The sequence below is a fragment of the Anolis carolinensis genome, unplaced genomic scaffold, assembly GCF_035594765.1.
Source record: "Anolis carolinensis isolate JA03-04 unplaced genomic scaffold, rAnoCar3.1.pri scaffold_11, whole genome shotgun sequence".
NCBI lineage: Eukaryota > Metazoa > Chordata > Lepidosauria > Squamata > Dactyloidae > Anolis > Anolis carolinensis.
The window spans coordinates 25,235,583-25,251,840 of NW_026943822.1; the positions used below are offsets into that span (position 1 = coordinate 25,235,583).

Genomic DNA, 16,258 nt, shown 5'->3' on the forward strand with positions numbered 1-16,258 from the left:
TTGTTTTATTACATTCCAACAATTAACAAAAATTTTGCGATGCATGTCTTATTTCAATATACAAAATACCAAAAGTAAGTAATGCTTAAATGACATTTTAAACGATCCTTTGGAATGTAACCCCCACTCCCCTCCCCCCTGGAACAGCAATTCAATATATTATCGTTGTATCATTTTAACTGTGTGGAACGCCTGGTTCAAGGTGGTGTATCTTTCGTCTCCATCTATTTTGTTAATTAGGACTGACCATTTCCTGAACCAGTCAGGTTCTTTTAGAACGACTATGTTGAGAAGTGGTATTTGGGTGTGGCTTTCAACTGCATATGGTAAATGTTTTCTCCTATACTTTGTTCATTTTTAATTCCAAAACGTAATCTACTTTCTGGATAACCCTCGTATACAGACAGACATAGACGCCCAATTGAAGAAATACAGTCTAGCTGAGAAACACAAGCTTTTCCTGAGAATTTCCTCTACTTTGTTTATTGAGAAAAGTATTAAATTATTAAAAAATGGAAATATTTTCTACAGAGAATCATTTCTGGAAATCAGTTCCAGCTCTTCCTCTCCTCACGAGAGCCATAAGAGCCACTTATAACGAGGAGAAAGGCCCCCCGAGGACCCCCGTCAGCATGGCGCGTCCCCAGAATCACTCCTGCCCTTGAATTATGTGTCGAATCCTTTCCGCATCTTCCTCCAGATTTTTATTGGAAGGCTCGATTTTTAGCGCGGCCATGTAATCTTGGAGGCCTAGGGGAAACGCAGCACACACAGATGGTGATGCTAGAGCACCGGGAACCGCTGTGTTGCGGAAGTAAAATGTGCATCTACTTCTAGGCATCTTTACTCTAAAAAGTGCTGCTGATTTCCCAAGCAGAAATCCTACGAAGACCAGAAATGGCTGCACTCTTCTTGGCATCATAATAATAATAATAATAACAACAACAACAATATAATTGTGCTTTTTTAATTTAGATTTTAATCATCTTTGATGTGGGTTTTACAGCTGTATTAGATGGAAATGTGTTTAATAATAATAATAATAATAATAATAATAATAATAATAAATGTTTTTAAATTAGATTTTAATAATCTTCGATGTGGGTTTTACAGCTGTATTAGATGGAAATGTGTTCAATAATAATAATAATAATATTGTGTTTTTTAAATTTTAGATTTTAATAATCTTCGATGTGGGTTTTACAGCTGTATTAGATGGAAATGTGTTCAATACTACTACTACTACTACTACTACTACTACTAATAGTAATAATAATAATAATAATAATAATAATAATAATAATGTAATTGTGGTTTTTTAATTTAGATTTTAATAATCTTTGATGTGGGTTTTACGGCTGTATTAGATTGAAATGTGTTCAATACTACTACTACTACTACTAATAATAATAATAATAATAATGTGTTTTTAATTTAGTTTTGAATAATCTTCGATGTGGTTTTTACAGCTGTATTAGATGGAAATGTGTTCATGACGGGATCGCGGGATCGCGGATTGACGTCTTTGCTTTTTAATGAGTCCCGATGGGGCAGAAAAGCGGGATGGAAATAAATAAATACGTGAGAAATGTAACATTCCCCTTACCTTCGGCATACAATTCCAGTTCGCAGAAGGCCGTCCCACGCCGGACGTGAGCCTTCGCTCTGGCCTTTGCGTTGTCAGGGACGGGAGGAGTCAATAAATCCAAAGCCTTGAAAATAATAATAATAATAATAATAATGTGCTGCTTGTTCTTGAGGCTCAAGGCTTTAGAGCAGGCATGGGCCAACTTGGGCCCTCCTTCCTGTTGTTTTGGACTCCAACTCCCACCATTCCTGACAGCCTCAGGCCCCTTCCTTTTCCCCCTCAGCCGCTTAAGCGGCTGAGGGGGAAAAGGAAGGGGCCTGAGGCTGTCAGGAATGGTGGGAGTTGGAGTCCAAAACAACAGGAAGGAGGGCCCAAGTTGGCCCATGCTTGCTTTATAATATCTGTTAAGGAAGACGTAAATAGCCCATACCTTGGAGGCATCTTCGATGGCCTTGTGCAGGTTCCTCAGCCTCAGGTGGGAGGCAGCTCTGTTCAGGTACAAGACCGGGATCCGGCTGTTGATGCGAATCGCCAAATTGTAAGCATTGACCGCCGCCAGGTAGTTCCCCGTTGCAAACATTTTGCTAAACGAACAGAAAAGCTGCGTAAACAGAAGGCTTAGCTGCCAGCCGAAGCACATAGGGACTCCGTCTGAGGCCTGGGAACTCACTTGCCCTTGTCTTTCAGCCAGTCGGGGTCTTTCTCCTCTTCTCGTAAATCCTCGATCTCTGCAGCGTCGGCGTCAATCATGCGTCGGGCCTCTGCTTGCTTGCGCAGCCACTGAGGAAGGGAGGGAGGTGCAACGGTCATTTCGGAGACAGACGGCCAAAGGAAGGACCAAGATGTGAAAGGATGATGGAAGAAAGAGGGAGAGGATGTATGACCAATGCAACTCGATTATTATAATAATTATTATTGAGGTTGGATGGCCATCTTTCAGGAGAGCTTTAATGGTGAAGGCAGAAAAGAGTTGGACTGGGTGGTCAATGCAGCCTCTTCCAACACTATTATTAATTATTATTGAGGTTGGATGGCCATCTGTCGGGGGAGCTTTAATGGTGAAGGCAGAAAAGGATTGGACTGGATGGTCAATGCAGCCTCTTCCAACACTATTATTATTTATTATTGAGGTTGGATGGCCATCTGTCGGGGGAGCTTTAATGGTGAAGGCAGAAAAGGATTGGACTGGCTGGTCAATGCAGTCTCTTCCAACACTATTATTAATTATTATTGAGGTTGGATGGCCATCTGTCAGGGGAGCTTTAATGGTGAAGGCAGAAAAGGATTGGACTGGATGGTCAATGCAGCCTCTTCCAACACTATTATTAATTATTATTGAGGTTGGATGGCCATCTGTCGGGGGAGCTTTAATGGTGGAGGCAGAAAAGGATTGGACTGGATGGTCAATGCAGTCTCTTCCAACACTATTATTAATTATTATTGAGGTTGGATGGCCATCTGTCGGGGGAGCTTTAATGGTGAAGGCACAAAAGGGTTAGACTGGATGGTCAATGCAGTCTCTTCCAACACTATTATTAATTATTATTGAGGTTGGATGGCCATCTGTCGGGGGAGCTTTAATGGTGAAGGCAGAAAAGGGTTAGACTGGATGGTCAATGCAGTCTCTTCCAACACTATTATTAATTATTATTGAGGTTGGATGGCCATCTGTCGGGGGAGCTTTAATGGTGAAGGCAGAAAAGGGTTAGACTGGATGGTCAATGCAGTCTCTTCCAACACTATTATTAATTATTATTGAGGTTGGATGGCCATCTGTCGGGGGAGCTTTAATGGTGAAGGCAGAAAAGGGTTAGACTGGATGGTCAATGCAGTCTCTTCCAACACTATTATTAATTATTATTGAGGTTGGATGGCCATCTGTCGGGGGAGCTTTAATGGTGAAGGCAGAAAAGGGTTAGACTGGATGGTCAATGCAGCCTCTTCCAACACTATTATTAATTATTATTGAGGTTGGATGGCCATCTGTCGGGGGAGCTTTAATGGTGAAGGCAGAAAAGGGTTAGACTGGATGGTCAATGCAGTCTCTTCCAACACTATTATTAATTATTATTGAGGTTGGATGGCCATCTGTCGGGGGAGCTTTAATGGTGAAGGCAGAAAAGGATTGGACTGGATGGTCAATGCAGTCTCTTCCAACACTATTATTATTTATTATTGAGGTTGGATGGCCATCTGTCGGGGGAGCTTTAATGGTGAAGGCAGAAAAGGATTGGACTGGATGGTCAATGCAGTCTCTTCCAACACTATTATTAATTATTATTGAGGTTGGATGGCCATCTGTTGGGGGAGCTTTAATGGTGAAGGCAGAAAAGGATTGGACTGGCTGGTCAATGCAGTCTCTTCCAACACTATTATTAATTATTATTGAGGTTGGATGGCCATCTGTCGGGGGAGCTTTAATGGTGAAGGCAGAAAAGGATTGGACTGGCTGGTCAATGCAGTCTCTTCCAACACTATTATTAATTATTATTGAGGTTGGATGGCCATCTGTCGGGGGAGCTTTAATGGTGAAGGCAGAAAAGGATTGGACTGAATGGTCAATGCAGCCTCTTCCAACACTATTATTAATTATTATTGAGGTTGGATGGCCATCTGTCGGGGGAGCTTTAATGGTGAAGGCAGAAAAGGATTGGACTGGATGGTCAATGCAGCCTCTTTCAACACTATTATTATCATTGAGGTTGCATGGCCATCTGTCGGAGGAGATTTAATGGTGAAGGCAGAAAAGGATTGGACTGGATGGTCAATGCAGCCTCTTCCAACACTATTATTATTATTATTATTATTATTATTATTATTATTATTATTATTATTGAGGTTGGATGGTCATCTATCGGGGTGCTTTGATGGTGCTTTTCCCTGCCCGCTGACCTCCTCTTCTTCGGGGGCGCGGGACTCCCTGCTGGCCGTGGGGAAGGCGCGAGGGGTGAAGGCGACCTCGATGCTCCCGGCCGGACGCGGGGCAGGCAGGGCCTCTGCCTTCAGCTTCTCCAAAAACATATTGCCTGAGTTTATTCCTGCGGGAAAGACAAGTGGAGAAGAGAGCCATGAGGAGAGGCAGGTAAGAAATAAAATTACGATTATTCTTGTTATTGGGTTGCTGTGAGATTTTCGGGCTGTATGGAGCAAAGACACCATAATAATGAATATCACTTAATATATATGTACTTCAGTCCCCACAATTCCTAACAGCCAGTAGTAGTAATTATTATTATTATTATTATTATTATTATTATTATTATTATTATTCCCTACAATTCCTAACAGCCAATAATAATAATAATAATAATAATAATAATAATAATAAAGTATGATCTGCCAACTGCAAAAGGCCACCCTACTTGTTTGCTGTGTCATACAATAATAATAATAATAATAATAATAATAATAATAATAATAATAATACATCACACAGTCCTAGACACTTGGGAAGTGTTCGACTTGTGATTTTGTGATACGAAATCCAGCATATCTATCTTATTTGCTGTGTCATACAATAAAATACAGTAGAGTCTCACTTATCCAAGCTAAACGGGCTGGCAGAACCTTGGATAATTTAGCTTGTAAATCGCCTAGAGCATCTTGGATGGAGGGTGATTAATAAGTAATTAAATGATGAATGATGATTATGATGAATAAGCGAGTATCTTGGATAATAAGGAGGCATTAAGGAAAAGCCTATTAAACATCAAATTAGGTTATGATTTTACAAATGAAGCACCAAAACATCATGTTAGACAACAAATTTGGCAGAAAAAGTAGTTCAATACGCAGTAATGCTATGTAGTAATTACTGTATTTATGAATTTAGCACCAAAATATCACGATAAATTGAAAACATTGACTACAAAAATGCATTGGATAATCCAGAAACTTTGATAAGCGAGACTTGGATAAGTGAGACTCTACTGTATAATTATTCAACCGCCACAATTCCTAACAGCCAGTAATAATAATATAATATAATGCAGGCATGGGCAAACTTCAGTCCTCCAGGTGTTTTGGACTTCAGCCCCCACAATTTCTAACAACTGGTAGGATAACTATGTACGATAACTATTTGATGTTTCTGTTAGTCAATTCATAACCAAAATATATAACTTAATGGGAAGTTTTTTTAAAAAGGGAAAGGGGAAACCCATTTTTCATGACAGTCAAGGAGTGAGAAGCCATGTCTACCTCCTTGTAGGGCAGTATACAAATACACTTTTACTGACTTACCTCCGTCCGTCTTGTTTCTATGGAAAGACTTCGCTTTCCCTGTCTCTGGGCTCTTCCTCTTTTCGTGATGCGTCTTTTGCTCTCCTCGAGCCTCCTTCAGCCTCTCCTTCTGCTTCTTCCACCTCTCAATCTCCGCATTGGCTTTCCTTCGCTCCTCTTCTTTGCAATCTTCTATTCGTTTCCTTTCTGCCTCTTCCAGCTGTTTGGACAGACAAGGATCGTGTATTTATTGCAGCTGCTCAATCATTTAGTCATCTCCGACTCTTCGTGACCTCATGGACCAGACTATATTTTACTGATGAACTGACTCACAGAAAAACCAAATGACAATAATAATAACAATACATAAAATAGTAACATAAAATACTATTATTAATAATATTAATATTGTCATGGCCCGGGGCTGTGGCGCAGACGGGAGAGCAATGAGTCACTGACCAGGAGGTCATAAGTTCGAGGCCCGCTCGGAGCTATGTTTGTTTGTCTTTGTCTTGTGTTAAAAAGGCATTGAATGTTTGCCTAATATGTGTAATGTGATCCGCCCTGAGTCCCCTTCGGGGTGAGAAGGGCGGAATATAAATGATGTAAATAAATAAATAAATAAAATGATTATTATTATTTATGCCTTGGCTCACCTTCATTGTGGCATCCAGAGTGAAGTGGCCCCGCTCCCGCTTCCGAGTCGCTTTGGCTTTGGCCTCGGCCGCGGCCTCTTCCTGGGCCTTGCGCACTGCCTCTTCCCGGACACTCTGCCGCTCCGCTTTGTCCCCTGGGAAGGAAGGATTATATGATTGACCATACTGAGGTATCAATAGTCAATAGTATTGCTGTACAAAAAAATAATTAATAAAGAGGAAGGAAGGAATTTGCTCGGCCACAAGGAAAGATGATGTCCCCCCCTCCCTCCGCTGAGGGCCAAATGCACCAATGAAAGGCTTGACCACTCACCTCCCTCCATGAGAAGGGACTCCCAGGGGCCGGGCTCCCTTTTGTAGAGGGTGAAGGAGACACAGCCCTCCTCCACCTTGGCAGTGCTTCGCGCATTGTCGATGGGCGCCCAGAGTAAGGCCTCGAAGAGGAACGGAGGGGAGCTCACCTGCAAAGACAATAATCATCATTATTATAATAATTATATTATATTATAGCCATAGAGGCGGAGGAGGAGGAGAGCTCACCTAGGGATATATAATAATAATAATAATAATAATAATAATAATAATAATAATAATAATAATAATGGAGGAGAGCTCACCTGGGGATATATAATAATAATAATAATGATGATGAAGGAGAGCTCACCTAGGGATATATAATAATAATAAAAATTATGGAGGAGAGCTCACCTGGGGATATATAATAACAACAATAACAATAACAACCAATAATAATAATAATAATAATAATAATGGAGGAGAGCTCACCTGGGGATATATAATAATAATAATAATAATAATAATAATAATAATAATAAAAAAATAGGAGAGCTCACCTAGGGAAATAATAATAATAATAATAATAATAATAATAATAATAATATTATAATGGAGGAGAGCTCATCTAGGGATATATAATAATAACAATAACTAATAATAATAATAATAATAATAATGGAGGAGGAGAGCTCACCTGTGGATATATAATAATAATAATAATAATGAGGAGAGCTCACCTAGGGATATAATAATAATAATAATAACTTTATTCTTATATCCCAGAGGAAGGTGGGATAAAAATAAAGGCTATAATATAAACTTTATTCTTATATCCCGCCACCATCTCCCCGAAGGGACTCGGGGCGGCTTACACAGGGACGAGCCCAAAAACAACAACATAGATTTAGATACAACAGTATTTAAAAACAATAATTTAAAACAGTATAACAATAAGTATAAACAACATAACATATATATGTATTATTATTATTAACTTTATTTCTCCCGTTGTTGTTGTTGTTATTATTATTATTTACTGACTTTATTTCTATCCAGCCTTCCTCCTCATAGAGACAGTTCCTCTGTTCAGAAAACTGGGGAATTTCACACAGGAAGCAATCAGGGCCAGCTAACAAAGGATTCCCCTCAGGCGGGAAGCAACCAGGCTTCGCAGCTGCAAGGCCATTCAATGCTAATCAAGCTGGCCAATGGCAACATTCACACTGGCCTCCAACGGACAAGAGTTCTTTCTTTCCCCTAAATGTGGGCAAAACGTCAGGAAAGAATGCTTCTGGAACATGGCCAGGCAGCCCGGAAAACTCACAGGAACCCAGTTCAGAATTTACCCAGAAATATGTATAATTATAATAATAATAGTAATAATAATTATTCGCTGACCTTGACTAACTGTCCGGAGCAGAAGACGTCGGAGGCTCGGAGGCGGCCGCCCTTCCGGACGGGGACCGTCAAATAAACCGCTTCAGGCGTCTGCTCCCAGCTGTAGTCGCGCACCCACACCGGCATGGTCCCAAAGCGAGAAAAGGGCTTCTCAAACGGCGACGTTGCTAAGGGCCCCGCGGTTGCCGAGCAACGGTTTCCAGGAAGCGGCCCGGGGCGGCGCGCGCATGCCAGAGGCGAGCTCTGAGGCCTCCCCTGCCGCGAGGCAGGCTGGGAGTCGTAGTCTTTCTGGGAGACGGACGCTTCTAGACAAAAGCGCCCGGCTCCCCAGAAAGACTACAACTCCCAGCCTGCCACACGGCAGAGGCCTAGCCACTCCCTCCTTCCCTCGTGTTGGAGTTGCTTCTGCTTCATCTCAACCAGATACCATCAGAAGAGGCTTAATAATACGTAATAATAACAACAATAATAGAGCCTAATAAAATAATATATACATAGTAATATATAGAAATTACATAATAGAACCTAATAATATATATAATATATAGAAATAATAACATTGCAATATAATAATACTAGTACGTTATATATAATACTAATTATATTGCAATAGAATGCTAAATAGCACTAATGATATTGCAAAAGAATACTATATTGTATATAATACTAATGATATTGCAATCTACTATTGTATATAATACTGACAATATTGTAATATAATGTATATAATACTAATATTGCAATATAATAATATATTGTATATAATACTAATAATATCACAATGTAATAATATATTGTATATAATGCTAATAATATTGCAATATAATAATATATTGTATATAATACTAATAATATTGCAATTAGACAGTGGTTCGCAACTTAATGATTCCCAGACGGTTTGGCCTTCAGTTCCCAGAAATCCTAACAGATAGTAAACTGGCTGGGATTTCTGGGAATTGTAGGCCAAAAATACCTGGGGACCCACAGGTTGAGAACCACAGAATTAGAATGTATTATTATTATTTGTATTAGTATTATATTTCCTCGTATCCCACTTTATCTCTCGTGAAGGAGACTCAAAGCGGTTTAACATAAAGGCACCTGCCTACAATTTAAAACATACCAATGTGAAAACATTAAAACAGGATTAAATATAACCAGTATTTTAAAAAAGATCCCATTTAAAATCCCTTATAAGAACGAGGCGACCAGGGTTTTTATACTAAAGGAAAGAGAATTTATTCAAACTGTGCAATCCATCCGTTTACCAGACAGCAGTTTCATTATAAACCTATTTTGGCATTTAGACGTCTTCTCTTCATTTTTGGCATGAGGCTGGTGGCCGGGCAAAAGCCCCGGCGTCCAAGGGAAGGAGGAATTCACAAACACAAAAGGAGGTGGACACACAATCGCTAAAAAGGCAATGAGGTCAGTTCTGTTTATATATATATTTATATATAAAAATTCCCACAAAACATCATCATGTCAAATAGAAAGGGGGGGGGTCAAGAGGTACATTCATGATCGGGGCGCACGGCGGCCGCCCTCCGGCCACGGAAGCCACGGCGGGCGCTGATCCCCTGAGAAACAATGCCATCGCACGCGTGGCATGGTTATTATCACTCAGCGCCACCGTCTTCCGTCGCCAGGCAGGCGCCGCGGCCCGTAAAGGAGAGGGAATGGCAGGAAGGAAAGAGGGGCCAAGTGGGGGGCAGAGGGACCCCACTCGCTGGGCAGCCACGCTCCTCAAAGACAACAGAAACGGGACGGAAGGGGACGGGAAGGGCCACTGCCCAGGGTTTGCAGAGTCAGCCATGTGCCACCAAGAGGGACCGGGTTCGGGGCCCAAGGGGGCTTGTGTGCAGTGGGGCACAACAGCAAGGTTTCGGCCCCCGTCGTCCACACAGCCCGCACAGTGGGGAGCAACCAGCCCAAAACTCTTTGCAATGCAAAGGCATTGGCTCCTCTCCGCTATTATTATTGCTATGCTTATCATGAAGCAGAGGCTGGATGGCCATCTGTCGGGAGGGCTTTGATTGTGATTCCCATGCATGGCAGACTACAGGGGTTGGACTATCATTATTATTATTACTATCATTATTATTATTGCTATGCTTATCGTGAAGCAGAGGCTGGATGGCCATCTGTCGGGAGCGCTTTGTGATTCCCATGCATGGCAGACTACAGGGGTTGGACTTGATGGCCCATGTGGTCTCTTCCAATTCCATTTCATTACTATCATCATCATTATTATTATTGCTATGCTTATCATGAAGCAGAGGCTGGACGGCCATCTGTCGGGAAGGCTTTGATTCTGATTCTCATGCATGGCAGACTACAGGGGTTGGACTATCATTATTATTATTACTATCATTATTATTATTGCTATGCTTATCGTGAAGCAGAGGCTGGATGGCCATCTGTCGGGAGCGCTTTGTGATTCCCATGCATGGCAGACTACAGGGGTTGGACTTGATGGCCCATGTGGTCTCTTCCAATTCCATTTCATTACTATCATCATCATTATTATTATTGCTATGCTTATCATGAAGCGGAGGCTGGATGGCCATCTGTCGGGAGGGCTTTGATTGTGATTCTCATGCATGACAAGACTACAGGGGTTGGACTAGATGGCCCATGTGGTCTCTTACAATTCCATTTCATTACTATCATCATCATTATTATTATTGCTATGCTTATCATAGAATCATATTATTATTGCTATGCTTATCGTGAAGCAGAGGCTGGATGGCCATCTGTCGGGAGCGCTTTGTGATTCTCATGCATGGCAGAATACAGGGTTTGGACTAGATGGCCCATGTGGTCTCTTCCAATTCCATTTCATTACTATCATCATTATTATTGCTATGCTTATCGTGAAGCAGAGACTGAATGGCCATCTGTTGGGAGGGCTTTGATTGTGATTCTCATGCATGGCAGACTACAGGGGTTGGACTAGATGGCTCATGTGGTCTCTTCCAATTCCATTTCATTACTATCATCATCATCATTATTATTGCTATGCTTATCATGAAGCGGAGGCTGGATGGCCATCTGTCGGGAGGGCTTTGATTGTGATTCCCGTGCATGGCAGACTACAGGGGTTGGACTAGATGGCCCATGTGGTCTCTTCCAATTATTTATTATTATTATTATTATTATTGCTGCCAGGAAGGGCAGCTTTGGTCTCTGGTGCCAAGAGGGAGAAGCCCAGCCCCGACCCACAGCAAGCTCTGCAAAAGGCAACAACCTGAAACATCTTTGGTTTTGCTGATACGGGACCCTTGACAAAACACAACAACAAAGGCGAGGCTCCTTAAGCCCACCATCGGGACACAATCCCATCATCCACAGAGCCATGAGGAAGGCATGGAGACAACACGGGCAACCGAGTGCCTTAGATCTCTTGCAAAGCCATTGTGGAAACTGTTTTGTTTACACTGGAAAAACCCAGGAGACGGGTCTTTTCCAAAGTCCCAAAACAACCGGGGAAAAGGGAAGGGAAAGGCTTAGAAAGTGTCAACAAGAAGTCTTTGGAAGGCAAGCGCAGGTCGCCTTGGCCCGCAAAACACAACACACATCTTTGGTGAGAGGAGCTCCTTTTCTTCCTTCAGCAAGGACATAGATAGATAAGATATAATTATAGATATAATAATATATAAAAAAACACATTTCCCCCCGTCTCTCTCTCTAAAATAGTGTATATCTAAGAGCGGAAGAGCGAGTTGCTGAAGAAAAGGAAAAGAAGGAAGGGAGGAAGTCTTTGGAGAAACTCTGCACTTTTTGGGGAGGAGAGGAAGGGGTCAAAGGAACACGGAGGTAGTTAATTACGCAACACAATCGCAGAACTAGTCTAGGCACCCGGCGCACACAACAACAACGCCAATGCCGCCATCGCTCCTGGTTAGTCTCTACTTAGGCAAAAAAATAAAAGGGATCCAAACCTAGATAGATAGATAGATAGAGCTTTTCTTCTCTCTCTCTCTCTCTCTCTCTCTCTCTCTTTGTCACCCAGCTCAAGTCCTTTTTGGAAAATATGCAGCTTTCTTTGTCAAACCGACACAACATTCTTCTTTGGTACAAGGGCATCGCCAGGCTCGTCTTTAAAGCCTCGGATTCGGGGGGAAAAGGGAAGGAGAAAAAGGCCCATAAAGGAAGGAAGGAAGGAAGGAAGGAAGGAAGGAAGGAAGGAAGGAAGGAAGGAAGGAAGGAGGAATACATGCCTACGAAAGGGAAGGAGGAAGAGGAGGAGGAGGAAGAGGGACCATTCACCAAAGCCAGGAAGGAGGGAAGGAAAGAAAGAGAGAGAAAGGGAGAGGAGAAAGAAGAGAAAGGTAAGGTAAGGTAAAGTAAATTAAGGAATGGGATGGAAGAAAAAAGAAGGGAGGAAAGAAAGAAAGTAAAGGATGGGATAAAATGGGAAGAGAAAGAAGAGGGAAAGAAAGAAAGAACGTAAGAAAAGAAGGTAAAGTAAAGGATGGGATGGAAGGAAAAAGAAGGGAGGAAAGAAAGAAAGGATGGGATAGGATGGGAAGAGAAAGAAGAGGGAAAGAAAGAAAGAACGTAAGAAAAGAAAAAAGAAGGTAAAGTAAAGGATGGGATGGGATGGAAGGAAAAAGAAGGGAGGAAAGAAAGAAAGTAAAGAATGGGATAGAATGGGATAGGACGGGAAGAGAAAGAAGAGGGAAAGAAAGAAAGAGAAAGAAAGAAAGAAAGAAAGAGAAAGGAAGGAAGGAAGGAAGGAAGGAAGGAAGGAAGGAAGGAAGGAAGGAAGGAAGGAAGAAAGAAAAGAAAGAAAAAGAAAGGAAGGAAGGAAGGGAGGGAGGGAGGGAGGGAGGGAGGGAGGGAGGGAGGGAGGGAAAAGAAAGGGATGGGAAGAGAAGGGAGAGGGAAAGAAAAAGAAAGAAGGAAAGAAATAAAGGCTAGGATTGGATAGGATGGGAAAAAGAAAGGAAGGAAGGAAAAGTAAAGAAAGGGAAAGGAAAGGAAGGGAGAGGGAAAGAAAAAAAGAAAGAAAGAAAGAAAAGTTAGAATCGGATCAGATAGGTTGGGAGAAAGGAGGGAAGGAAGGAAAAAAAGAATGGGAAGGGAGGGGGAAAGAAAAAAGGAAGAAAAGAAAGAAGGGATAGGATCGGATCAGATAGGACGAGAGAAAGGAAGGAAGGGAGGAGGAAATGAGCCGGGGGTGGACGGTCAGGGGTCCTGGCTTTGGTGGACAAGGTCACCCTCTCGCACAACGCGCACACACGCACAGACAGACTTTAAAAAGAGAAAAATTAAACACGACAGATAGAGAGCTAGAGAGATAGATACCCTGTCATTGCTGCAAGACAGCTTTTCAACACAAAGGAACACACACTGCGCCCTGAGAACAGGAAATAAAACACACACAATAATACTAGATAATCACTTCTTCCAAGGAGGTAGTATAAACAGGAGTTGTGTGGGTCCCTCCCGGCGGCCGGTCAGCGCTCTCTCTTTGGGTCTTTCTTTCTTCCTTCCCGAGAGGAGAGAGCCAGGGTCCCATCGCGCCCCTTAATTATGTAAACAGAAGGTATTACATTTATTGCTCAAAGCCCTATTCTGGGCAAAACATACAGAATTTGGGCCCCGCTTAAGGCATCTTAAGGCATCTCTCGCTCTGGACAGATGCATCTACGGCGGAAGGCACGGCTGCAACAAAGTGCAGGAAGGTACTTCGTATTCAGAACTACATTAAAGGGGAGTACATCACGGGAAGTGGGGCAGGGAGAGAGAAATGCCTGGGTTTCATCACATAATAGTCGCACCCTATTTCTGGGGTGGCTGAAGGGCATTTGGAGAAACAACCAGATTTCATCACATAATAGTCGCACCCTCATTTCTGGGGTGGCTGAATGGGCATTTGTTTGGAGAAACAACCAGATTTCATCACATAATAGTCGCACCCTCATTTCTGGGGTGGCTGAATGGGCATTTGTTTGGAGAAACAACCAGATTTCATCACATAATAGTCGCACCCTCATTTCTGGGGTGGCTGAATGGGCATTTGTTTGGAGAAACAACCAGATTTCATCACATAATAGTCGCACCCTCATTTCTGGGGTGGCTGAAGGGGTATTTGTTTGGAGAAACAACCAGATTTCATCACATAATAGTCGCACCCTCATTTCTGGGGTGGCTGAATGGGCATTTGTTTGGAGAAACAACCAGATTTCATCACATAATAGTCGCACCCTCATTTCTGGGGTGGCTGAATGGGCATTTGTTTGGAGAAACAACCAGATTTCATCACATAATAGTCGCACCCTCATTTCTGGGGTGGCTGAATGGGCATTTGTTTGGAGAAACAACCAGATTTCATCACATAATAGTCGCACCCTCATTTCTGGGGTGGCTGAAGGGGTATTTGTTTGGAGAAACAACCAGATTTCATCACATAATAGTCGCGCCCTCATTTCTGGGGTGGCTGAATGGGCATTTGTTTGGAGAAACAACCAGATTTCATCACATAATAGTCGCACCCTCATTTCTGGGGCAATGAAATGGATATAATCTGTTTGTGTTCCTCGCATAATAGACGCAGAGCCTTTCGGGTCTGATTCCTTCCTTCCTTCTTTCTCCAAAGGCCATAAAGCAGCTTAGAAATCCTGGAAGAGAGGCCTTTGGAAGTCTAATCTCCCCTCTATCTATGGGTTAAACCCTTGTGCTGCTGAACTAGTAACAGAAGATTCTTTTCCTCGCGTAATAGTCGCACCCCGTTTTCTCACGTCAAAAAAAGTGTGACTATTATGTGATGAACTGCAGGCGCTCCCAACTGCAAATGTGGGTGTCATTGGGGTCAGAAACGGGGGCAGAAGGCACTGTCCAAGGCCTGTTGGCCCCCCTCAAAGGACCGCATTCACCTTTGGGAAACAGAGCCGGGCCCACCCCTCTTCTTTGGCACCTTCTCCTCTTCAACTTGCCAGAGAGAGCTGGGCGGCCGCCTCCTCCTCGCCTCCCGACACAACTCCTTCGAATCTCATACTTGCACACAACACACGACCGCACGCATTCGTTCATTCGCACACTTCACACACAAGACGGAGGGAGGGGGGAAGTTATAAAAAATACTGAGTGGGGCGCTACTAGGAAGTAATCGCAGTTGAGAACAACTCTTTGCGCAAAAAAGTAGGCGTAAGGCGGGGATGGACGGAGGTTGCGCCTTGGCACTCCGCACCCGCCGCCCGGCCGACTGAGGTAGATAATCTCCAAGCCAAGGGCCCCGCGCCCTTCGCTCCAGTGATAACGGCACCGACAGACACATATCCATATAATATACTATTAAAAACCCTTCTTTCTCTCTTTTGGGCTCGAACCCGAGGCCTGCCCCTCTCCCCCCCTCCCTTCACATTGTGGAACATTCAACACGGGCGGGATTCCGCGCGCAAAACACAGACACAAACAAACCGTGGCGGGAGTCACCTGCCGCCCTCCCAGGGCTCCCGCGTCCTAAAGCTTTGGCTCCCTGTTCATTGTCCTTTGAACAGCAAAAACGGTGGGCGGGGGGTCAGGCGGTCACATGGTCAGTCGGTCTGGAGGGCGGAAGGGGTCGGGGGGCTCTTTGGGGGCCGCACACGGGTCGCCGGACAGGATGGCGGAGAGGCGGTGCAGGTCTTCGCTGGACTCCTGGGAGAACCTTCCCGAGTCGCCCGTCTCGCTGTGGGCCGAGTGCTCCGTGTCGGCAACCGTGGCAAACGTGTCTCCTTGCTGCGCCGTTGGGCCTCCTTCCGGCGCCAGGACGGCGGTGGCGGCGGCGGCTCCGTTTGGCTGGAACAGACACACGGCTTTGGCCAACCTTTGGGTCTGGGAGGAAGGAGAGAGCTGTCAGAGGGGCACAGAGAGGGTTGAGGGGCCCCTCAAGGTCCGCTAGACCGGCCCCGGCCTCACCTTCCCGGCCTTGGCTTCCTTTGAGTCAGGAAAGAAGAGCCACTTCTTCCTCGAGCCGCTCTTTGCGACGGGGCCAAGGCTGTCGATGACGAGATCCGTCCCTCCCTGCAGAAAAGGAAAAGAACAGGGATTGTCTCCTTCGTCAGCAATTAGGGCTCTCCCTCCGGGTGTTCCGGACTCCAACTCCCAC

The 16,258-nt window shown here is 43.7% G+C and overlaps 2 protein-coding genes across 2 annotated transcripts in view; both read right to left on the minus strand.

Annotated features, from left to right (window-relative positions):
- Nucleotides 1–455: 455 nt before the first annotated feature.
- On the minus strand, nt 456–8,383 carry dnaaf4 (dynein axonemal assembly factor 4). Its single transcript, XM_062963400.1, has 9 exons — nt 8,161–8,383; nt 6,779–6,926; nt 6,466–6,599; nt 5,831–6,029; nt 4,481–4,626; nt 2,259–2,368; nt 2,019–2,172; nt 1,607–1,712; nt 456–750 (listed from the first exon to the last, which is right to left on the minus strand). The coding sequence occupies exons 1-9, from the start codon at nt 8,284–8,286 to the stop codon at nt 650–652; spliced, it is 1,224 nt and encodes a 407-aa protein (XP_062819470.1). The 5' UTR covers nt 8,287–8,383; the 3' UTR covers nt 456–649.
- A 991-nt stretch (nt 8,384–9,374) lies between these two features.
- Nucleotides 9,375–16,258, minus strand: part of prtg (protogenin) — a 39,555-nt gene continuing 32,671 nt past the window's right edge. Inside the window, exons 19-20 of the mRNA XM_062963394.1 lie at nt 16,069–16,173; nt 9,375–15,984 (exon numbers count right to left, since the gene is read on the minus strand). Of these exons, the coding sequence (XP_062819464.1) occupies nt 15,697–15,984; nt 16,069–16,173 (393 nt within the window). The 3' untranslated portion in view covers nt 9,375–15,696. The remainder of the gene's footprint in view (nt 15,985–16,068; nt 16,174–16,258) is intronic.